This window comes from Neolamprologus brichardi, chromosome 7 (assembly GCF_056152115.1).
Source record: "Neolamprologus brichardi isolate AB-2024 chromosome 7, ASM5615211v1, whole genome shotgun sequence".
NCBI classification, from domain to species: domain Eukaryota; kingdom Metazoa; phylum Chordata; class Actinopteri; order Cichliformes; family Cichlidae; genus Neolamprologus; species Neolamprologus brichardi.
In genome coordinates, this window is record NC_142110.1 from 37,384,123 (window position 1) to 37,405,876 (window position 21,754).

The following is a 21,754-nucleotide window of genomic DNA, read 5'->3' on the forward strand; positions in this document are numbered from 1 at the left end:
TCAGTGTGAGAAGTTAAGTGTTTGTAAAGGCAGAGGCAGAAAACAGCTGGTATATTTTAATTGGGTTTATTGAATTGATTACAGGAAACCTTAGAAATTGCCACAGAAAGTGGAGCTAATAAAGAAGCAAAGCAGTGGTTTCCCACTAAAAGACAACGCAGCAGAACACACGCTTCCTGGGTGAGAATCTGTGGCGTTATTTTAAAATAAATATAACATCTAAAGGTACAAAAACATCAATAAAGACAGTACCCTTTAAAAAACAAGCTTACTGTAAGCTCAAGGAAATCATTCTAAGGCATTGGTTGTATTGCTTTTTATAAGCTGTTTTCTTGGCAGTAGCTTTTGTAATATTGCAGGAAAACCAAACTTTAAACTGTCTTCTTTTATGTTTGTTATATTTTGCTAGTAAACAGGTTTTTATTGTCAAACATGGGAAAATCGCCTTGAATGAGAGTTGTAGTTTGAGGCTATATGTAGTGCAAATCCTAAAGGAAAGCCTGAGTATCTGTTGAAGTTCTATTTGTACTGGATGATTTCACTGGTTTCAAGGCACAACAGTAGCATTTGAGACAAAGTGAAGAAAAAAAAAAAAACAGTGATTCGTTAAAAAAGAAGAAAAGGGCATGTGTAGCTTAAAAAAAAAATCTTGCTGCATGGTGACAGGTGAGGGCAGAGAGGTGGGAACAAGGGAATGTTCAGATGTTCAGTTCAGCCATAGCGCGCTCCAGAGGGTCGGTGGTCCAGTAGTCGTAGTCCCAGCCCAGGAACCAGCCAGTGAACGTGGGCGGCTCGAAGCCCTGCTTGATTTTGACAATGGGCGTCCTCGGGTCTCTCTTGGCCGGATCTGTCTTGATGTAACGGACCGCTGAGGAAGACGAGTTTGAATTAGTACAAGGATTAAAAGGGTAGCAGAAGATGCTTTATGCTTTGACTCTTGGTGACACTGCTGCTCTAGTTATGGAGCACTTTGCTGTTAATGTATGTATCAGTAATTATGATGTCTTTTAAATAAATACATTCTGTTTTTGATTAAGTTTTAATTTTTTTAATCTAATGATTGATGTTGTGTTAGATAATTTGCAATGCCAGGGGATTGTCCCAGCTGTATTTCTCATCTCCTATTCCACATGGCATTGTTCTTTCTCCTCATATTTGCTCACCAGATGCCATAGCTTCAGTCTTCTCCTCCTCTTGGGCCTCATTTCCAATCCAGACAAACACCTAAGAATAAAAAAAAAACAACAAATAAATAAAGGTTTATTGTGGAGTTTATTCTTTTTGTGGGCACTGATTCTGCTCTGAATGCATATAGTACAGCAAAGGCAGTCAGCTTGTTTTTTACCTGCTCCCAGGTGTCCAAGATCATGACATCATCAGTGGCAAGGTCATCTTGGGTCATCTCACCTGGTACCTCCTCAATCTGAGAAGAAGAAGACAGATTTAAGGGGGCTTTATTTTTATGTACACGTAACGACAAATAAAGACACAGTGTACTGTTTTCAGCAGGTACTTTGAAATATTCTTGACATCCTGCACATGCTCGTGCAATACCAAAGACTTGAAAACTCGAGTCAGAATAGGACAAAACCAATTCAGCAGGAGAAGAAAACGTACTATAAAGTTTCCAGTCTTATTGGAACAAGCAAAGAGACGGGGTGGATGAGCATCCATCTTGTCCTTGAGTCTAGTGGAGGTGCGATACTCCGTCTTTCCACCCAGAGCCTCCCAGAACTGATCTGTAAAACGACAGAAACACTTCAAGCTATCACAACCATCAAATTTTGTAAGAGGGCAAAGCAATAGTTTGACATTTGGGTAAATCTGTTCCTTTTTTGTTGGTACAAAGCCAAATCAGGTTTTTAGTTTAGCATAAAACCTGGAAGTAAGCCTGGTTCTGTCTAATGGGGAAGAAAACAAAATGCTTGGTTTACATTATCAGGTTATCACTATTTTTAACTGAGGTAACTGCTAGAAGTATCTGTTAGTGGACAGATATTCCAGTGATTTCACTGTCATCACACTGAAGCCGGACGAATTCCTCTATTTGCACTGGGTGGTAGTGGGATAAGAGATGTGCATGTGGGAAAATGTGTTCTGAAAATTTCAGGTCAGCCAGTCTGACACTTAAATCCCATTTCTCCCCGATCCTGGCTCTCGCTTCAAATTCCAACACGTCATCTTGACCATGCTTTCATGCCTATATGCACTGAGTTGCTGTCGTGTGATTGGTTGATTAAATATCTGCATTAACAACCAGTTGAATAGGTGTACCTAATAAAGTGTCTGGTAAGTGCAATTGCAGTGTTTCCCCACACATAGACTTTACTTGGGCAACCTTATTTTGCTATTTATTCATTTTATTTTGCCCATGTGGAAACTGGTGGTTTTCGTCAAGTGAGCAGTGGTTTACAGGAAAGATAAGAGCACTGAAAATGTCAGTGCTGTTACATCACCTGCCATAGACAAAAAAATATATAATACCTGTAAAAAGAATGAAACAAACCAGGAGCTAAAAGCTTAATGGACCTGCTGAGGTGTTTGCAATATTGTGTAGTTTTTGTTACAATTATTCTTGCCCTTCCAGCTATACAGCTATTTAATCAATTTTTAATACACAAAATTATTGTTAGAGCACTTTTAAGGGTAAAATAAAGCAAAATAAAACAAAGTGTAAATGTAAATTTGCAACCAGCATCTGTGAAACAGCAGGTACCTGCACAGTACAGCATCAATTTTGAATAGAAAATCTTTTCAACCATCAGAAATAAAATGGTGAATTTCTCATTTGTCTTTTGCGAGGCCCCAGCCGAGGCCAGTCCTCAAAAGCAGGGTGTTTATGAAAAATTTAATCTGTTATGTTGTAGCCTGAGGTGTTTTTATATGTGAAACTGTTCGCAGGGAGTTTCTTCTTCTTGAGCTTGGAAAGCAAATAGCAAGACTTCTGACAACATCAGAAGGGGTGATGCAATCAAGTCTGCTTTGTTTCAATATGGATGAACATAAGCGCTTAGCCGAAATACAAAAAGGGAGCTATTTAGCCTCGCATTAAAGCGCTATTTTAACAGCCAGACCACACTTTGTAGCTGACACAGATACAGTTCTGAGTATGTTAACAGCTGTTGGGTTTCAGTTTGACTTAAATGCAGCAAAAAAAATTAAATAAAGGAGAAAAAATGATAGTGGAGGTAACTGTGTTTATCCTGTTTCCTCACCGCTCTCTCCTCCCTCGGACAGCTCTGAGACAGACACGCCCAGGATGTCACACAGCTGTTGAGCTCCCTGCTTCTCTGTGTCGCTGGCACCCACTCCCACCCACAGGAAGGAGTCGCCGGGGGTCACCAGAATAAAAGCATCATTGGAGTTTAGGTTGGATGCCTGCGCGTCAAGCTGCATAGAAACAGAGATATTGCAAGTTATCATGAGGAGCTGTTGTGTTGGTGGTTTTTCATTTTTACCAATATTCATGCTAGCATAATGCTTTATTTGACATTTTATGCCCTCTAACAACAATTCGAGAGGATATTTTAAAGGAAAGGACATCGGTGTTTTCCATTCTTACTATGCATTTTTTCCCTTTTCCTCTTAAATACCCTTAAACCATTTACTGAATACTTAAAAAAAACTTCAAGTATCAAGTGCTTCTGCTTTCCTTTAAAACCTCTACTTCATTGTTAATGGACAGCGCTTAACACATTTATTAGATTAGAACACAAATATTTCAGAAATCTGTTAGAAACTGCTTTGCAAAAGAGAGAAGAAAAAAATAAAATAATCAAGGAATGATTAAATTCAGGTAATGAATGAGACGTTTCCTCTTACCTCCACAGCTCGTGTGTGTCCTGCAGAGTTGGAGCGCACCTGGAAGAATCGAGTCTCAGCTGGAGCGGACTGACCTCCTTCTCTGGACGTTCCTCCCTTGTACACAATCATGGGCTTTCCTCCAAACAGACTCATCAAATGGGCCGGCTCTTTCCCCTGCACCACCCTCACCTGATACACAAATACCGAATTTAAATCTCTGCATCTAATGAAGTTGTTGTCACAGCAATTCATATCGAAAAATACCTCATGCATTTTGATGTTACAAGTGGTGCTACCAAATCACTGCAGACATATCCTCCCTAATTGTGTCCTGTGAAATATGCATCAACAAGGTGTGGAAAAAAAGTCTGCAGCAGTTCCCACCACTGACGCAAGATGGCAGCACAGAGCCAAATCATGCCATACCCTGAGGTGAGAGTGAGATCTGTAATATTAGTAACCATGGTGAGGATAAGGTATGTCCAAAACAGTCTGCGGTTTTTTGTAATAAACAGTCATAACTGTGAGGTGTTGCAGTCAGTGGTTCCCCTAATCCAGTAAGCACTGCACATTACACTAATCCTGAGCTTGCTGGGGCAAACAGAGCAGAGATAAATATTTACTGATGAGTTTACAGGGGGAAACTATTTGTATTACATGAAGTTTAACATAGAAAGCCAACATGCTTTTTTATGTTCTGCTGTTCCATCAAATATTTGACATTTGATGCTTTTGGCTTGCTGCAGTTGCTGATAGATTAAAGTTGAGTTCATAGACTGTATATAAAAGTGTGAAAACTCCTTAATCCTTATAAATGCATTCTATTTAATGGTCAGAAGGGGGAAACTTCTCTTAGTGAAAAAAGCCTCTAAAATCTATGAGAAACCAGCACTGCTCCTCACTTTGAATCCACTGGGACTTTGCTATGACCTGAGTAGAAACTTTCCTGACAAGGTTTTGGACAGCATAGCAAGTCTTACTTAACATAACATAATGCTCATTATCTAAATTAATGTAGCATATGCGTCTCGTGATTGACAAGTCCCTGCAGTGAGAGCAATTTCTCAAATGAGACAGAGGTGAAAGAAAAGCTCAAACTCTGGCTTCAGGCCAGAACTTGACCAACAGGTGACATCACGCTTGCTATGCTCCTTAAGTACAGCCTGTGATTCAGTTTAGTTTGACAGATGAGCAAATGCAAAAAGTGTTTGGTAATTGCAAGATGAGGAATCAGGAACATGAGGACAAATAAATGGGAATGCTGCTGATTCCTACAGACAAATTCAAACATATACAGAGTCGTGCCACAACACACGGACAATAAGAAGGCCGTACATGCACACGCGAGGAGTGAGCAGTGAATGACCAAAGACTCGTATGAGTTCGGAGCCACTCATGAATATTAAGGCCTCACAGACAGGCTAAGGCATCATAATGTTGGTGTGACATCAGTTCAGGACAAAGGACAAAAGTAGTGTGACTTATTTATGTTAACAGACCGAGCTGGCGACAGAGAAGGAGGGAGCCTCCCATGAAACTCCACAGTGGAATGTCCTGTTTGTGTTTCAACGAGTCGTTTTCATTAGAAATTCACTTTAGCTCATTATTACAGTCACTAAACCTGAAAGGACTTCTCAAAAATGAATAACACAATATCCTCCAGTAATTATAAAGAATGGGAGAATCGAATGAATATGTCCTTGTTGCTTCTATTTTTTCTGTGGCTCTGAACACGAAACACATGAGTCCCTTAGTGAAGATGAGGAGCAGGGAAGGAATGAAGGAAAAATACCTGACTGGTTATAGGAGCACCAACAACCTGAGGAGATAGAAAAGGCCAGAAACCAAGCAAGTGAGGAAATGAGCAGCAGCATGGAAACCATGAGGAAGAGGTAACACAGTGAAAGGATGTAAAAGTCAGACAGGACGTGCTAAGGAAGCCAGACATGAGCAGAGTCGTTGATGACAGGGAAGATCAAATAATATATAAGCATATGGAAAAAAAACAGAAGCACGCTAAAAGAACAATATGTTGTACCTGCACAGGACCGCCGCCGAGTTCTTCATCCAGCTGTGCGCCGAGGATCGCAGAAGCCCCAATTTCATCCTGACTGGAGTCCGCTCCCTGCCTGGGAAATAAGATGAGTTTATCAGCTCAGCATTCAAACATAACAAGAGGAACTGACTTGGACACAGCATATGCTTACAGCCCAACCAATACGATTTATGACTGTGATTAATCTAATATATATCAACTTTGTGTTTCTCGCTGAACTTTCTGAACTTCACACCTTCTCAATCTTTCCTCCGCGTACTTTTCACAGTGAAACAAAAGTGCAAAACTGAACTATGATTTGTTTATTTCCAGTGACTATTACATTAAATTCAGTGCTACCAAAAAGAAAATATATCCCCCTTTTTATAGTATTGAATGACTGATACTTAAATTTGTGGCAACAAGTTTAAGCTCCAGTGACTGCACTAGCTCTGAAAGGGGGATACGATGAGTGCAAAATAACAACTTCATAATGTATAAATTTCTATGTGAAATCCCTTTGTGCTTTACAAACGTAATGTTCCTACAAATTTATTTCTGACTCCTCAGCCTCAATGTTTGCTTATGAATCAGTAAATCTGATCAGACCCTGCTAATTATCTAAAAAAAATAATAATCCAGCTCCACACCGGCTGCTTATATTTTAGTGCTATAGTCTGATGACAGGTAACTTCACAATACAGACTCTAATTATGGTTCCACAGTCTTGACAAATTTATGTCTCACCACATGTAGATGATATGTCCCTGGCGCCCTCCATGAGAGTAGTTGTAAAGGATGATGTAGCTGTCTCCTCCATAGAACTGTCCATAAGTGGATGGATCCACTGGGACTTTGTCAGATCCCTCTATACGCCAGATCTAACAGGGGGGAAAAGAATAACATGGAAAACATAAAATAAAAAAATAAAAAATTACATTTAGTAGGCTGTAGATTTCAAGGTGCACCTGCTCCCCCTACTGGAATGGAAAGTAATGGCACACACAGGCAGCACTGAAAGCAAATCTGACACATAATCACAAGCTGAATGACAAACCCCCACCTGTTTCTCTCCGCTGCCATCGTCCACCATTCCATGCTGGGCGGCCATGGCGGAGGATTCATGTAGGGTGGCGGCATCGAAAGGCACCTTCTCAATCTTTGCGATGCTGTTAGCGATGTAGGCCACGCCCAGGCCCACAGTCTCATCTTTATCGCGCCAGTCTTTGAAGAACTGCTTGAAGAGCGGCGTCTCACCCATCTCAGGCAGGATCTGGACCTGCGTGTGTTTGGGGTAACCCATCTTCTTGATGAATTCGTCTGCTGCCTTCATCGCTGCTTTCCGCTCTTCCATGTTGGCGTCTTTGCCTGAAGAGAAAAGACATTAAATACTGGAGAACTAAATGGAGAAATGTTACTGAAAATCAAAAAAGGAGGCCAGAAATTATTTCTAAACCTGGGTTAGAAAGGTCATTTGGTGCATTGACTTCAGCACTACTATAAATATTACAAAAGAGTTCTGAAAGTTGAAAAGAGTTGGTAACGAGAAGGTAAATAGTTTAACTTTTGTGAAATGCACGTATTTGCACTTTTGCTAAGAACGACAGCTGTGTTGTCTGCAAGAGTGGAAAAAAACAGCTCAGCCAAGAGCCATTTCTTGAGTCCGCTGCACCACCCTGCACTGACCTTTCCAGAGAAAGATCTTTCCATCAGAGCCGTGGTCCAGGATAAAGCAGTCACCAGACTCCAGGGTGCTCTGAGCGAAAGGGTTCTCTGCTGCCACGAGAGTAATCGACATGGCTCCGGTAGCATTGGACACCTGCAGGGGAGGATGGGAAGGAGGATGAAGGAGCTGCCAAGCAGGGAAAAGTACCGCTTTTCAGGAGATTGAAAGGCTGCTGTAGACGCTGCTTCCTCTCCATCTTTTAAGCCAGGCAAATATGAGCAAGGGTTTTATAAAAGATACGTCTCTTAATTGATGTCAGCTAGCAATTTTACTCTATGAATCTTAGAAATATGACGCTCATTACTTTATATTTTAACTGATGAATGATCACAAAAAAGGGGCTGTAGTAGGAAACATTTTGGGGGTTATTTTAGAAAAATTTAATATTTTTCTAAAATAACCCCACAAAATGTTTCCTACTCTCTAACACATTATAATTTTACCTCTTTTCCCCTCAGAACTGCCTTAATTCTTTTTAGCAGAGTTTCAGCAAGGTACTGGAAACATTCCTCAGAGATTTATTGGCAGATAGATTGGTATGACAGCATCACATGATGGTGACTGTGGAGGTACAGTGAGGCCTGCCCAAGAAACCACTTTGAGATGATTTGAGCTTTCTGACATGGGACGTTACCCTACTTGAAGCAGTCATCAGTTGATGTGTACACTAGTAATAAAGAATTGTCAGCAATATATCTCAGGTATACTGTGGCTTTGTGGTGTGACCCTCTGCTGCTCTAGCCCACCTGCTTCAAGATTTGACATATTGTATCTTTAGAGATGCTCTTTTGTATACTTTGTTGTGCTTATTTGAGTAACTGTTGCCTTTCTCTCAGTGCAAACATTATCCCTTATTCAGACCACTCTCTGTAAACTATAGAGATGGTTGAGTGGAAAAATCGCCCCAGATCAGCAGTTTCTGAAATACTCGTACAAACCCGCCATATTTAAAGTCACTTAAATCTTTTTTTCTTTCTCATTCTGATGCTTCAGCAGGTCGTCTTAATCATGTCTACCTGCCTACATGCATTCAGCTGCTGTCTGGATTGCCTGATTACTTGTGTTAATAAACAGTTGAATAGGTGTACCTAATAATGTGTGAATATGTGCAAAATAAACAAAACATTTACTACATTTTTTTTTAATCTACTTTATTTTTAGTACTTTGGGTGCATCGTTCTGGAACTAAACTAAAACGTTTGTGGTCACTTGTAAATTGTTGTTGTTGACAATCAATCATGAATATAATATATTCATGATTGATTGTCAATCATGAATATATATGAATAATTATTTATGATTATTCATCATAAATAACTTTATTATCTTTTTTTAATGATGTTTCTGTGTTGGTGTTTAGAGGCCCATTTCTAGCAACCAACATTTTTTATGTTGAAGAAGCCACATAATCAGCCTGTGCACAAACTCACAGGAACAAAAACTTTCCTTGCTCATGTGCCAGGCACGTTTCTAAGTGAGTGAATGCCATGTTTGTTTCTGTGTTGTTGTTGTTTTTCTTAACAAATCCATGCTCTGACCTTGTAGAGTTTAGCCCTCATCCTGTTTGAAGCATCAGCTTTGATGTCATCCGAGTCTCCAGCTGGTAGATCTGGTTTGGGACCTAACACCTGAGGACAGAGGCAAAGATTTTAATAAAAAAGCGACGCCTGAAGACCTAAATTTGATCTCATAATGCACTGATCGCACCTCTATCATCTTCTCTCTCTCCACCCCCTCATCACAGACATAAACTCGAGACCTCCCACTGCGCTCATTATCACGGATCCCCTTGGCAACCTGAGTAGCCTTCAGCTTCTCAAAGCGGTTGCTCTGGGAGCCACACCACTGGTAAATCTCCTGTGGGGTGAAAGGAAAGACAGTGGATTGAATGAAGAAGAGCTTTTACAAGTCATTTTTTAAGATAAGGTCTATGTATAAGATTTACATCTCCCAGGTCCAGGATGAAACAGTCTCCCGTGTTGAAGCTGTCCCAGCTGACCGGCACCTCCGTTGCCCTGACCACACGGCGTCCTTTAATCTGGAGCACTCGCTGCACCGACACCTCATTGGTGACAACGTGCTTGAAACCAGATGCCACGCCTCCTTTCTGCAACATGAGCGTCGCATTTAAAAGTGAAATAAAATAAATAAATGAAAGTAAAGTCACTCCAACTGTAAATAATAAAATGTTATTTTGAGCCCTGTTCTCTCCTCAAATTTACTGCCCTCTTGACACATCTGTGGCAAAAATGTACATACACATAGAAACTGTATAGAAAAATCCTCATATATCAATATTTCACTTACACAGCTTGAACCCTTATGATCAAATCTTCTATTTTTGCATCTTACAGTATACTATGGAGCCAACCTGGGGGATTTGTTTCTATGCATGTGAAACATCTAAATTTACAGCAGATGTTTCATGTAACAGTGAACAAATAAAGGAACTGAGATTCTGTTTCAAAATATGTGATCAATATAAAGTATTTCTTTACATGAGCCTGGTTTTAAAAGCATCAAAAACATGTCACTGCTAGTTCAACAGTGACATCTTACCATGTATTTGATTCCAGACTTGAAGTAGCCCAGAAAGGTTTTGGACTCGTGTCCCTGCACCTCACGGTACTGGATGGGTTTCCCCCCAAGGAAATCGTCCATTTGGACCGTAAAGATGGCTGCTGAGCCGCTCTCATCCTGGGTGCAGAAATCACCTGTGCGAGAGAAACCAAAGAAGGGATCCATCTTAAATCCAGCCCTCACAGTTCTGCTGAAAAATAACCCGGTTAGCCATATTTTGCGTCTGACCAGTTCTCCCAGTGAGGACTTCAGTGAGTTAGGAGATCAATATGTAAGAGCAGCAGCGGGTCACATTAATACATGTAACATTGTTCTATTTATGGGCACACAGTGTAGTCCATCAGCATGTGGGTGGATTACATCACATCCTGTTTATTGGTAAACTGTCTGTGCCAAGATCAATCAAGCTTACGAAAACAAAATAAAATTAATAATCTGACTTAGCAGTGTAAATAATGCTTTACCTAGTAATACCAATTTTCCATTATAAATACCAACACACACAGCACAAATACAAACAGTGACAACTAACTGAGATTTGAAATTGGAAATGAAAATGTTTTGTCCTCATATTTGGTGATTAAGATGATTATCTTACCAGAACATCAATGTTGGTTTGGACACATCCAATACACAATTATAACTTTTGTATTAACTTTTGTATAACTCTTGTATTTTCTGCCATGACCAAAAATTTCCCACGTGTGGGACTACTAAAGGTTTATCTTATCTTATCTTATCTTATCTCCCAATTTTAATCAAATAAAGAAGTATATAGTATATAATTAATTTAGTTTTCTCTGTAAAGCTCCTACTACTTTGAAATTTTCCCTTGACATAAAGTTTTTTTATTTTAAACCGTCATAAATAGTTATACATTAAACTGTATTCGGTAAGTCGTTGGTGAAATAATCTACAAACCTTTGCATGCACAGTTTAAATTTTCAGCACTTCAATGTAAGACATTATGTTGCATTACTGGCAGCACTTCCTCCTCTTTCCTCTGCTTTTTCCCCCTTTCCTCCCTCTCGGTTTTGGGCTTCCATGTGTGAGTGTTATTGTGCATCTGGGAATCGCAATTAACGACACCGGCTGGTCATCTCCCCAAAACACCCGCTGGCTTTTCACTTCACACTCAGCCAAACAGATCGGCATCCTAAATGATAGTGCCCAATAGTAAATGGTTATACCAAACTCCTGTAAAAATACAAAAGTTTGCACAGCAAATTCTTTGTGAATACTGGTAAAGGTGTGTTTTTTACAATATGATCTGTGATTGATTTTTATTACTGTAGATGGAGATGTAGAGCTTTATTGTAAAATCATAAAATCTCTATGAATATTATGTATAATAGGAGCTAATTGTGTTAGAAAAGGGAAACCTGTAATCTATACAGCAAAATCTTCTTTCGTTATGTAAATGTTATATTACCTAGTGGCAGATAACAGCTGACACATCCAGCTGCCAGTACAGTGCTGTACTTTAATTTAACAGGCAAATTTCTCATAGCATGCAGTCAGGCTACGTTTTAGTTCTCACTTCCAGGTATTTCAATTTCCAGGAATTTATTTTCCTGTGCACCTGTGCACCAGGTCTTCACGTGGTATTCAAAACCAATTATCTGCAGGGCGGCTCCACCTGTCACATTCTTCTTTGGCTGACCTGCCTCTCACGTTATTTGCTCTTCCTACTTCAGCTCTCCACTCTGGCCAAGATTGCCTGGTCTCCTGTGCTCACCTTCTCACTAACATCAGGCTGACCTCCTCTCCAAAAACCATGTATCATTTTAAATATGCAATAAAGTAAAATTATTTTCATAATAATCCTGTTTATGAATTGATATTGAGTTCAAACTCATGTTCACTAATACTTTAGCTTAAAAGGTCATCTTTTACACGAATCAGCTTTTTTAGGAATCTCCATACTTCATTTGCCACTGAGAATATCTAAATTTAGTCCTTATTAGGTTTTAAATGCATGAAAAAAACATCTACTATTAAACACCAATCCTCATTCGTTTCACAATCTGATAGAAATGATAGAGCTTATTATCTGATAAAACTGTTTGCCAATGAGCCATGTGGCTTTCTGTTGCTTTATGGCACATGACTCACTGTCCTGACTAGTTTCAGCCTCTCCACTGCAGCAGCTACAACGGGCAAAATTATTTTCCAGGGCCTTCATCCTCATACTGTTCCTCATCTGCTTTGCAAGTCAAAGAAGATCACACTGGAAAACTGAGATCATCTTTATTTTTTGCCACATCACAATGGAAACAAATACAAAAAGACATGTCTCCCATGTGCTACTAGGGGTTTTGTGCTCAGTCTCAGTGTGACCTGTGATATTCGTGGTTTACTTTCACATTTGAATAATCCAAAAGAAAGAACAGCACTGTATGGTATCCCCTCCAGTTATAATGGTTGACTCTGAGTAATAACCCAGAGATCATTTCCCTTTCACGGCACTCACCCAACCAGAAGTGGAGGTCGTACTGCAGGCTCCCGGAGCGCTGTTTGATAGTATTGAGGATGAGGTAAGCATCTCCGGTGTAAAATCCCCCGTGCAGGTTCTCAGGGACAGGCACCAGGTCAAAGTTCTCCACCCTCCACACCTGGAGGCCTGGCTGCTGTCCAGCTCGCTGAAATTCTGGGTGGTGCGCTGCCATCCTGCATTCAGGGAAGTCACAGACCTTAAGTTAAGGGCTTTTGCTACTGCACAGGCCAAAAACAAATACAGGTCAATGAGCTAAACGATAAACTTAGTTGGCCAAAAGGCTACTGCACCAATAAAACTTGCAGAGGTTGTAATACCTTTACAAAGTGAAGCAGACACTGCCCACATGAGAGCTATAAAAGCCACTCCCCTTAAAGCTCAGTGGTTTCCATGAATATAAAGATAAAGCTTTGTTCTAGTTAAGTATTAATACAGAGCAGAGTGATTCATCCACTGTGCTCAGGGTATTTCCTCTAGAGAGCAGCAAGAGGAAGCCATGGCAGTTATGACTCATTGTTATCATCATAAACTGTTAGTGATGGTTGGCAATAGAAACACTTCTGTATAACTGTCTATTTGTATATCCTGCAACCAGGGGTTTAAAAAAGCCTTTAAATGTGTCTTTAGATAACTACATAGTGGACAAATCTGCTCAGAGACATCTGTCCAATCATAAACACACACACACAGACACACACATAGACCCATTCATTCATGTCTGACATAATGCCACCCACAAACAGTTTCAAGTAGGTGCCTGTGCTACACTAGATTACTGCCTACTGCCTTCTGGAACGCCTGAGCGGATGTCTCAGATGCTAAAATGAGAGCGGGGCATCCTGTTTAAAAAAAAAAGTGGTTAAAATTTGAATAGTTTTTCACTTTTTGCAGCTGTTTTGTTGTTTGGGTAATGCCAACAACACAATTCATACCACGAAGAGGCAATAATTTTAAAAAAAATTATGCTACAAATTCTGCAGTAAAGATCAACAGCCCACACAGTCACAGCATCCTGTACCAGCTGCTTGTTATGACATAAACACTACAGAGATAACATTTTTTCTGCAGTGGAGTGGAGTAGTGCTCTAACCCAAACTACAATATCAACTTTAGATGTTATAAAACTGTATAAACTAGAGTTCATACAGTTCAAAACGAACACAGAACCTAGTTTTCCACAGGAATGCTGCTCGTGTACTGCCTTTCAATTTGCATGCACACTGAAGCAAGAATCAGCCATTCTTCTAGGCAGGCGCCTGCCCACAAGCATGGCAGGAATCTGTTATTGACCCGAGAAGAGGAAAGTGGCTCCGAATTCATGCAACCAAGCCAACAAACGTGGGGCTTCTTTCCCCCCCATCTGTGCTCTCTTCTTATGTCAAACTCAGTGCACATTACTTTGTAGCTAAGAAATGGTTTGAGATGGAAAAGCAGGCGGATAATTTCACAGTGAAACACATGCAGTCAAAACAGAAGCTTCCTGGAGTCATACGAGGCCAGGCACCACCTGACCTTCCATGACTACACACAGGTTTGGCTGGACGGGAAAGATCTGAAGCCATGAGGCGATGCCATCACGGCATTATACACAGTCCTTGTAGATTTCCCCTTGTGAGAAGCTTGACGGTCACAAAAACCATAAATTATGCTTCTTTAGCCACATAAAAAGAATTAACTAACGATACCAATGTTGAATAGCCAGTTTCTGAAAGCCTCAACACACATTAGTTCTCATATGTTTTATTTGATACAAAAAAAACAGTGTAGAGAGTTTTCATAACAATATCACAACAAAAGTGACCAAGAAACTATTTCTAATTTGGATTTTATCTGTCTTAGATCACCACATGGGCTAACCTCAGTCTTTCTACTTAAGCTGTCAAACACGAGCCAGTCAAATTTCCTACTGAATTCCTGTTTAGATCTATTGCTGTGGTCTGGAACATCAAAATGACACAGTTCAGCCTTTACATAACAAAACTTTTGAGTTCAGTAGTTTCTGTAATGCTGTTTTTCAGGCTATATAGTGAGACTGTATATCATCAGTACCTTTTGAATTCGTTCTCGCTTTCTTTCCATAAATATCAGAGGAAAAGCTGAAGGTTTGCAACTTTTTTGGAGAGCTAGATGAGAGGTTCAGAGAGCTACCACTTCCATGTAGCATGTTGTATCCTGGCCTAGCATGAAAATTTAAAGCAATAGAAGAAGCTAGCTTAGCTCTGACGAAATTAAAAATGCAGCGCGTTGTAACTTCCTGATGTCTTATTCCCACACTGAGGTTTTCCTGTACCCCCAGAGGCTGTAACACCCCCTCTAAGACCTCAAATTTCTCTTTTAACACTTTCCCAGTGTTTCATAAACTTATTATAGCACAAAGCCAAGCTTGTCTCTTTCCTTTATGCTAAGCAGCTAATCATCACCTTGTTGCCAGTTCATCTAAAGGTTGAAAAAGAAGAAAAAAGTGATATTTCCCTCCCAAAAAAAGTTTGGTTATTTCTTAGAGCTATTTTTATTATATCAGTGAGCCCAGATAGCATCCCCAAAACACATCTGATGATTCATATTTTGCAATTATGTATTTTTAAAAGTCATCTAAGTGCAGAAGCAAGCACATCCTCCCAAGCTGGCTACTTCCTGGCAACTAGCAAAACACTGTAGTGACATACAATAACACTGTGCTCTCATGAAACTGGTAATAAATCAGGTGCAATGCTACAGCATTTCTTTAATGAAACCAACATACCCAGAAATCTGCAAACAGCTTCACTTTAATTTGAAATCAAGCGATAAAGGGAATATTTTTACCCCAAGCTGGCCGTTACACAATCATTTAATATTCTCATGTAGAGGGTGCAAGTTTTATGAGAGGTTACCTCTAAATCACATTCTCAAAAACATACCTGAAAACAAAGCTAGGTTTCCTTAACAACTGAAGGGTTTTCATTTAGTAGCTGCTGAGTAGGCTTACTTCCCTCTTAAACATACGACTTGTGGAAAAGACAGTATCACTTCTGTGCAGCTTCATATTCTGAAGATGATCATCTCTGTGGCACTAAATAAACATGACTGGCTGTGACTGTGATCTTCTCCTCTGATGGAGAAAAATGTTCTGTCTTGTCTCCTGCACATCAGAGCTCTTTCATCCTAGAGTTAGGTACAATCTTTGACTTAATAAAGCAAACATCAGAGGGGATAGACTCAGCATCTGAGCAACCTTTGAAGAATCAAAGCCAGTAATGGTGAAAAAAAGAAGACGAAAACTTACACGGGGAAAAGGTTAGAGAATGAAGTTTAAGGCACAATAAGACTCTTACAAATACAAATGTTTTTGCTTGTATGAGGGGCAGCAGCTGACTAAAACAGTCATTCGCTATTCAGGGTTGCTTCACACTGGATAAAGTGACTCAAGGAACGGTGGTTTGTTGACTCAACACAGCCTAAATAAAACCGGTCACATGACCTGTGGTCAGTCACGGGCATGCTGAAGAAGGGAGGCGTCTGCCACCAGCCGCACACTGGCATCCAGTCAGTTTGTACCCCCTCATCTGTGGACCCACCCACCACCCCTTCGCCTCCTAACAAACAAGGAATGAGAGCTCATTCCAGCTCCAGTTATCTGATCCCCTCCCCCAATCCTCACCAACCTCTCTTTTGTGTCTGCCTTCGCTTGAGGCCCGAGTGAAAACTCGAAACTTGTGCAGGTCACAGCATTGGATTCATATGACAAGAAATAAACTGTTACGTAAGCCCTTGTGATTTGTCTGCTGGTGTCCATTCTTCAAAAACAAATTCAAAATAGTGTTATCTGGAAAATCTTGATTTTTGGGGGCCATGGCAGCATATCGTTCCTGAGTTTCTCCCAAATAAAACAATATTTCTCCTTCAGGAATGGTGTGTGTGTGTGTGTGTGTGGGGGGGGGGGGGGGGGGGTGGTATTTCTGGTGACTCATTTCCTCCATGCATGCCACTTTCAGCCTCTTCAGGGCTGCTGAGCTGCCATGTAACTTGCTCAGGACACATCAGATAATGCTCTGTACAGACTCTGTAATAGCCACTCTGCTTCCCTCCCATTTGTTGACACTGTGTAAGACAAAGAGAATCAAAATGGCTGTTTATGACTTTGTAAATAACCTCCCTGATTTATGGATGGCTGTCAAATGATATGAGAAACTTATTTCAGGAACAATCAATATGTGAGTAGCCATAGCTGAAAAACTCTGTAACCACTTCTCTTCTCATGTAATGTGCAGAAAGTTTTAAAGATGGGATTTCACTCTGTATGTGCGCATATGAAGTGAGTTCTCCAGTGAGTAATTAAGTAACAAGTAATGTGTTACACATTACTTTCTTTTTCAATTATGGCCCCAAACAATGCAATTTTAGACTTTTAAACAGGAAAATTCATGATATTGTGTAGTCAATTTCACAGTAACAAAAGAAAACTACAGTAAAATGTTTGCTTTATGTATCAGTTATAGAGAAGTCATTATGATTGTGGTTGCACTGCTGCCTCAGGAACTTGGCAGTTTGCAGTCATTCGTTCATCTGTGCACTTAAAGTACCCAAAGACAACATGAGGCAGAAAGCTGAAGTTAAAAAGTAAGCTGACCGTTAGATTAATGATCCTACAAACATAATTACATCCACCATGAAATTATTCAAAGCTAATAATTGGGGAGTTAGAGGAAGAACTATGAGAACTTTGCATGTTTAAAAAAATCAGAAGCCATTGTGAGCTACACATAAGACTTACAAGAAGTCAATGCTGCTTAATGGGACAAGACTAGCTTCTGGGGCTTGAGGTGTATTCACATATATTCATATACAATGATGATCACTTTCACAAGTCTAATTTAAATGGCATTTAAAATAAAATATTTTATAAAATTACATAGATCTAAACTTAACTTTAACTTGTGGTTGAAGGCAGCCTAGATATCCCTAGTCCAGTTTGATTCATTTGACAGTCAAATCATAAAATAAAATTTTGCGGTGACTGAATGCCAAACATCCATCCATAGCCACCATAGCAATGCTTTACAACACTGACACACAATCTCAACTCTGTAAAGATTGGGACAATAGTCAATACTAGACTGCATGACCACAAGAGGCAGCTGGTCAGGAAATGGATATTTAAAAAACACAAGACATGCTCTCATTTTTCATGCAGAGTCAATCTGCCAGGTTGTCTGAACTTAGCAGCTTACAGCTCTCTTGGCCTTTTCTGACATAAAAGGTTGTCTTTTTCTATTGGTTTTGAGCCTCAACAAAGCAGACTGAGTGTGTAATTTCAATTAAATCTCACAGGACCTTTATTTTACACAGGTAAAATATCCACTCCTGCTTATCTTAACAGTGTTATTAATTGTTAATTGAGTTCATGTTTGCAATGAGTTATAAGTATCAGACACTTTCAGTGGTTGGGGCACTCTTACTTTGACGGGCGCTGCAGATTTAGCCTACAAAAATGCTCTGCTATGACACACAGTACTCTCATTAAAGTAAGATTCTGTTAAAAGTTTGATATACAATATAAAATTTCTAGTGCTGTCAGCGTTAACGGGGCTCGCTCCATGCGAGGGCTGCATGGCATCAACGCGTCAGCGCAGTTAGCTCGTTAATGCGTTAGCGCTGTGTAGCAACTCGCATGGGGCGATCTGCGTTAACTTGCTAACGGAGATTTGCCGCGTTAATGCGGTTATGGCGTTAACGTCATTTTAGCAAGATTAACGCTGACAACACTAATAATTTCACAATGAAATGATTTCTGAGTAAAAATAAAATGTTTATGATCTATTGCACAAAATAAGACTGTACAAAGATTAACATTAGCCTGTTTTATCAATTCCAAAACCAATTTTCATGTGTGTTTGGGAGCAATTGTCCTGTTGGAACATCCAACTGTGACCACGTTTCAATTGTCTAGCTGTTGATTTGAGGTGAAGTTGAAGAATTTAGAGGTAATCTTCTTTCTTCATCATTCCCTCCATTTCCTGCAATGTACCAACACCACTGACAGCAAAACAGCCCCACTGGTGATGCTACCACCACCATGCTTGACAATTGGTACTGTGTTCTTGAAATCCTCACTTTTACTCCTCCAACCATACCTCTTGTCATTGTGGCCAGATAGCTCAAAATTTCTCTCATCTGAACATAAAACTTTTTTCCAGAAGGCATGTGGTTCGTCCATGTGGGCAGCTGCAAGTTTCAATGGAGCTTGAAGCTGTTGATTTTGGAGCAGGGGCTTCTTTCTTGGTTGGCCCCTGGCCAGTCCATGGCGATGTAAAACTCGTCTCACAGTGGACAGTAATGGTGATGTCAGCAGTGAGTCCTGAGTTATTCATGAACATCTGAACTAATTTCCTTTCATCTGACGGTGACAGTTTGGGTCTTCTTCCAGACATCGGCAAAGTGGTGACACATCTGAGTAACTTGTACTTACATACAATTGTTTGAACTGATGATCTTGGAATTTGTAGTTCTTTAGAAATAACTCCAAGAGACTTTCCCAACTTGTGTAAATCTACAATGCTCTGTTTTAGATCTTCACTGAGTTCCTTGGACTTTCCCATTGTTCTGAGTATTGGTCAATTCAGCTAGAATTTTGCCAGAAGCTTGTTGATGGCTACCAAAAACATCTGGTCAAGGTGCAACTTACTAAGGGACATTTAGCCAAATACTAGTGAGCGTAAATACATATTTGAACCTGTATATATACATACTTTTGACTCTGTGTGCAGTAAAGAAATCCAAAATAAATTCTAACTTGTGCACCCATTTCTTGTTTTTGAATGTTATTAAAGATGTATGCTGTACAATCCTTCCACCCTGGAAAAAGAACAGTTCGAAGACATTATTAAAAGCCCAATATTACCATAACATTCATGCCCGGGATAAGTGTATGTAAACTTCTGACCACAACTTGGTATGCACCCATTCTTGTTGTTCCCCAGATGATCCCTAAAGAAAGCATGCACACTGTTGTTTAAGGCGTATAAATTTGAAGTAGGGTGTAGTTCAGACACCACTTAATCTCTGGAGTGAGGAGCTGACTCAGTTCTTTCTAACTTTTGCACACATCATACAGTCTGATGCACTCAGTATATGCTCGCTACAACTGTCATGAAGAGGATGTTGTGGAAGATCTGCTCATAACTGTTTGGTCATTTCTGTGGCAACCACAACCACAGTAACTAGTGTTTAGGACAGACGGGTACACTCAGTTTAGTCCACGGGTGACACATAACCCATTTTAATCTAAGACCAGTAAAACTTTTTGTATAATACTGCATTTGTGTGTAGTGATATTAACTACACCACACCATGAATAATGGTGCACTTTATTAATAAAACTCAAATTTTAAATGGTTTCTGTAATTTTCATGCTTTGCAACAACCAACCTTTGGTCATATGTTCGACACCCCAGCGTTAGGATACAAAGCTGCTAGGTAGAATCTCACAGTTTCTACCATAGATCCTGAAAAACAGCATGTTTCTATAGTAACATGTTGTTTGGGTTTTTGCATCACATCATGAAAGTCACTCTGAATACGGTCAGACAGAGTGTGACGTCAGTTTTTATCCACGCTGCATTTTCAGGAAACATTTCAGGTTTCCGTCGACTTGTCCTTATATGGCAACACTGCCTTGCATTCTAGCTAATTAAAAGCTAAGTTCAGCACTTTTTCTATTTATTAGATAAGAAGAATATTGGTTAAAGTATAACAAAAACCGTAATTTCACCCTGTAGTTTAGTCTCTCTCTGTTAAACCTATAATCCAGACAGAACTAACGGGCGTTAAATAACGCATCAAATTACCGACCTGCAATCTGTGCGTCAGGCAACATATTTTCTTCAAATAACGTGGGTTAATAACACAAACCTTACCTGAACGCGGAGGTTGTGATCTGGGTCTATAACGGACGGACGGGTGTGGACCTGAGCTGCAGCAGGAGCACAGAGTCGGTAGTTCAGCAGAGCGCAAAGCAGCTTTTTATGGTTCTGGCCCGGGACTCACTATATGACACACCCTCTCCGCCTGTCTGCTGCACCGCCTGCTGCATATCTGTCTGTCTATGTATAATGTAGCTGGGACAAGATGCACAGAATAACCGGTACAAGTAATAGCTGCTTATTATAATTAGGAGTTCAGTACTGGCTTGGCTATTTTAATATTTTTAATTTATTTTAATATTATTTATGAAAGAAAAAGAAAAAAACAACAACAGCTTAAAAAGGTGTTGTTGTTTGGTTGATTGGTTTTGTGTGCGTGTATGTGAGACAGTTTATTTTTATTGTATTTTTATTCTTATTTATCTTTTGGGTATTATAATAGAATCTCTGCCACAACTGTAACTTCCGGCCACGACTCACTCTTCGTTCAGGAGAGGGCTTCTTAAACAACACTGCCCCTGTCTGGTACCATACTATTACCTATTCTACTAATAAAAGCTCATCAATGGCCCTCTTGTGGCCTAAAAAGCAAAGAGCAGGCTAGTTTTTAGTCACCTAACTGGCATACTCAGACAAAGGTTGTTTGAGTGACTGAGCAAGAAAGGTGGTTGGCTGTGCAGTTAGTTTAACTTTTGAGTGATGTTTAAAAATAACAAACAGACCTTAGAAATTTCCCTTACTATTGTTAATATTATTATTATTATTGTTATTATTTACTATTCAAGGGGATATTTATACACAGTTTATGTTGAATAAATGTTGTGATAATGAGTGCCTGTAAATAAAGCATGATTGCTTCTCGTTCACACTATCTAATATGATGAATATAGTTTAGCATCAAGGCAGCATAAAAATGTGCATCAGCCAAAAAGTGTCACATTTGATACGCGTGTTTTTGAGACTGCTACAACATTTGTGTGGTTATTTTTTCAGGAAAAAAAAGAATAAAATGCACAATACATTTTAGTCAATAAATTGCAAATAACTAACAAACTAACTAAATGAATAGATAAATGAATAAAATGCCCGATGTATCAAAAAAATGTTACAAATTAAAATTCAAATATGAAAATTGATATTTGATTTCTTTTGTTTTTGATTTGTCAGGAGTTCAAGATGTTCTCCAGTTAAAAGACAGACAAACAAACAAA

The 21,754-nt window shown here is 39.6% G+C and overlaps 1 protein-coding gene across 2 annotated transcripts; it reads right to left on the reverse strand.

Moving 5' to 3' along the window:
- Positions 1–50: 50 nt before the first annotated feature.
- On the reverse strand, positions 51–20,685 carry gsna (gelsolin a). Of its 2 annotated transcripts, XM_006795635.3 has the most exons (17): positions 20,538–20,685; positions 12,619–12,815; positions 10,125–10,279; positions 9,511–9,672; positions 9,273–9,422; positions 9,104–9,193; positions 7,526–7,658; positions 6,903–7,207; positions 6,587–6,720; positions 5,843–5,933; positions 5,597–5,623; positions 3,823–3,993; positions 3,216–3,390; positions 1,618–1,739; positions 1,346–1,423; positions 1,164–1,224; positions 51–868 (listed from the first exon to the last, which is right to left on the reverse strand). In XM_006795635.3, the coding sequence occupies exons 2-17, from the start codon at positions 12,812–12,814 to the stop codon at positions 699–701; spliced, it is 2,220 nt and encodes a 739-aa protein (XP_006795698.2). In that variant the 5' UTR covers position 12,815; positions 20,538–20,685; the 3' UTR covers positions 51–698. The 2 variants fall into 2 exon arrangements, with proteins under 2 accessions (XP_006795698.2, XP_006795699.2); XM_006795636.3 differs by lacking the exon at positions 5,597–5,623.
- Positions 20,686–21,754: the final 1,069 nt, after the last annotated feature.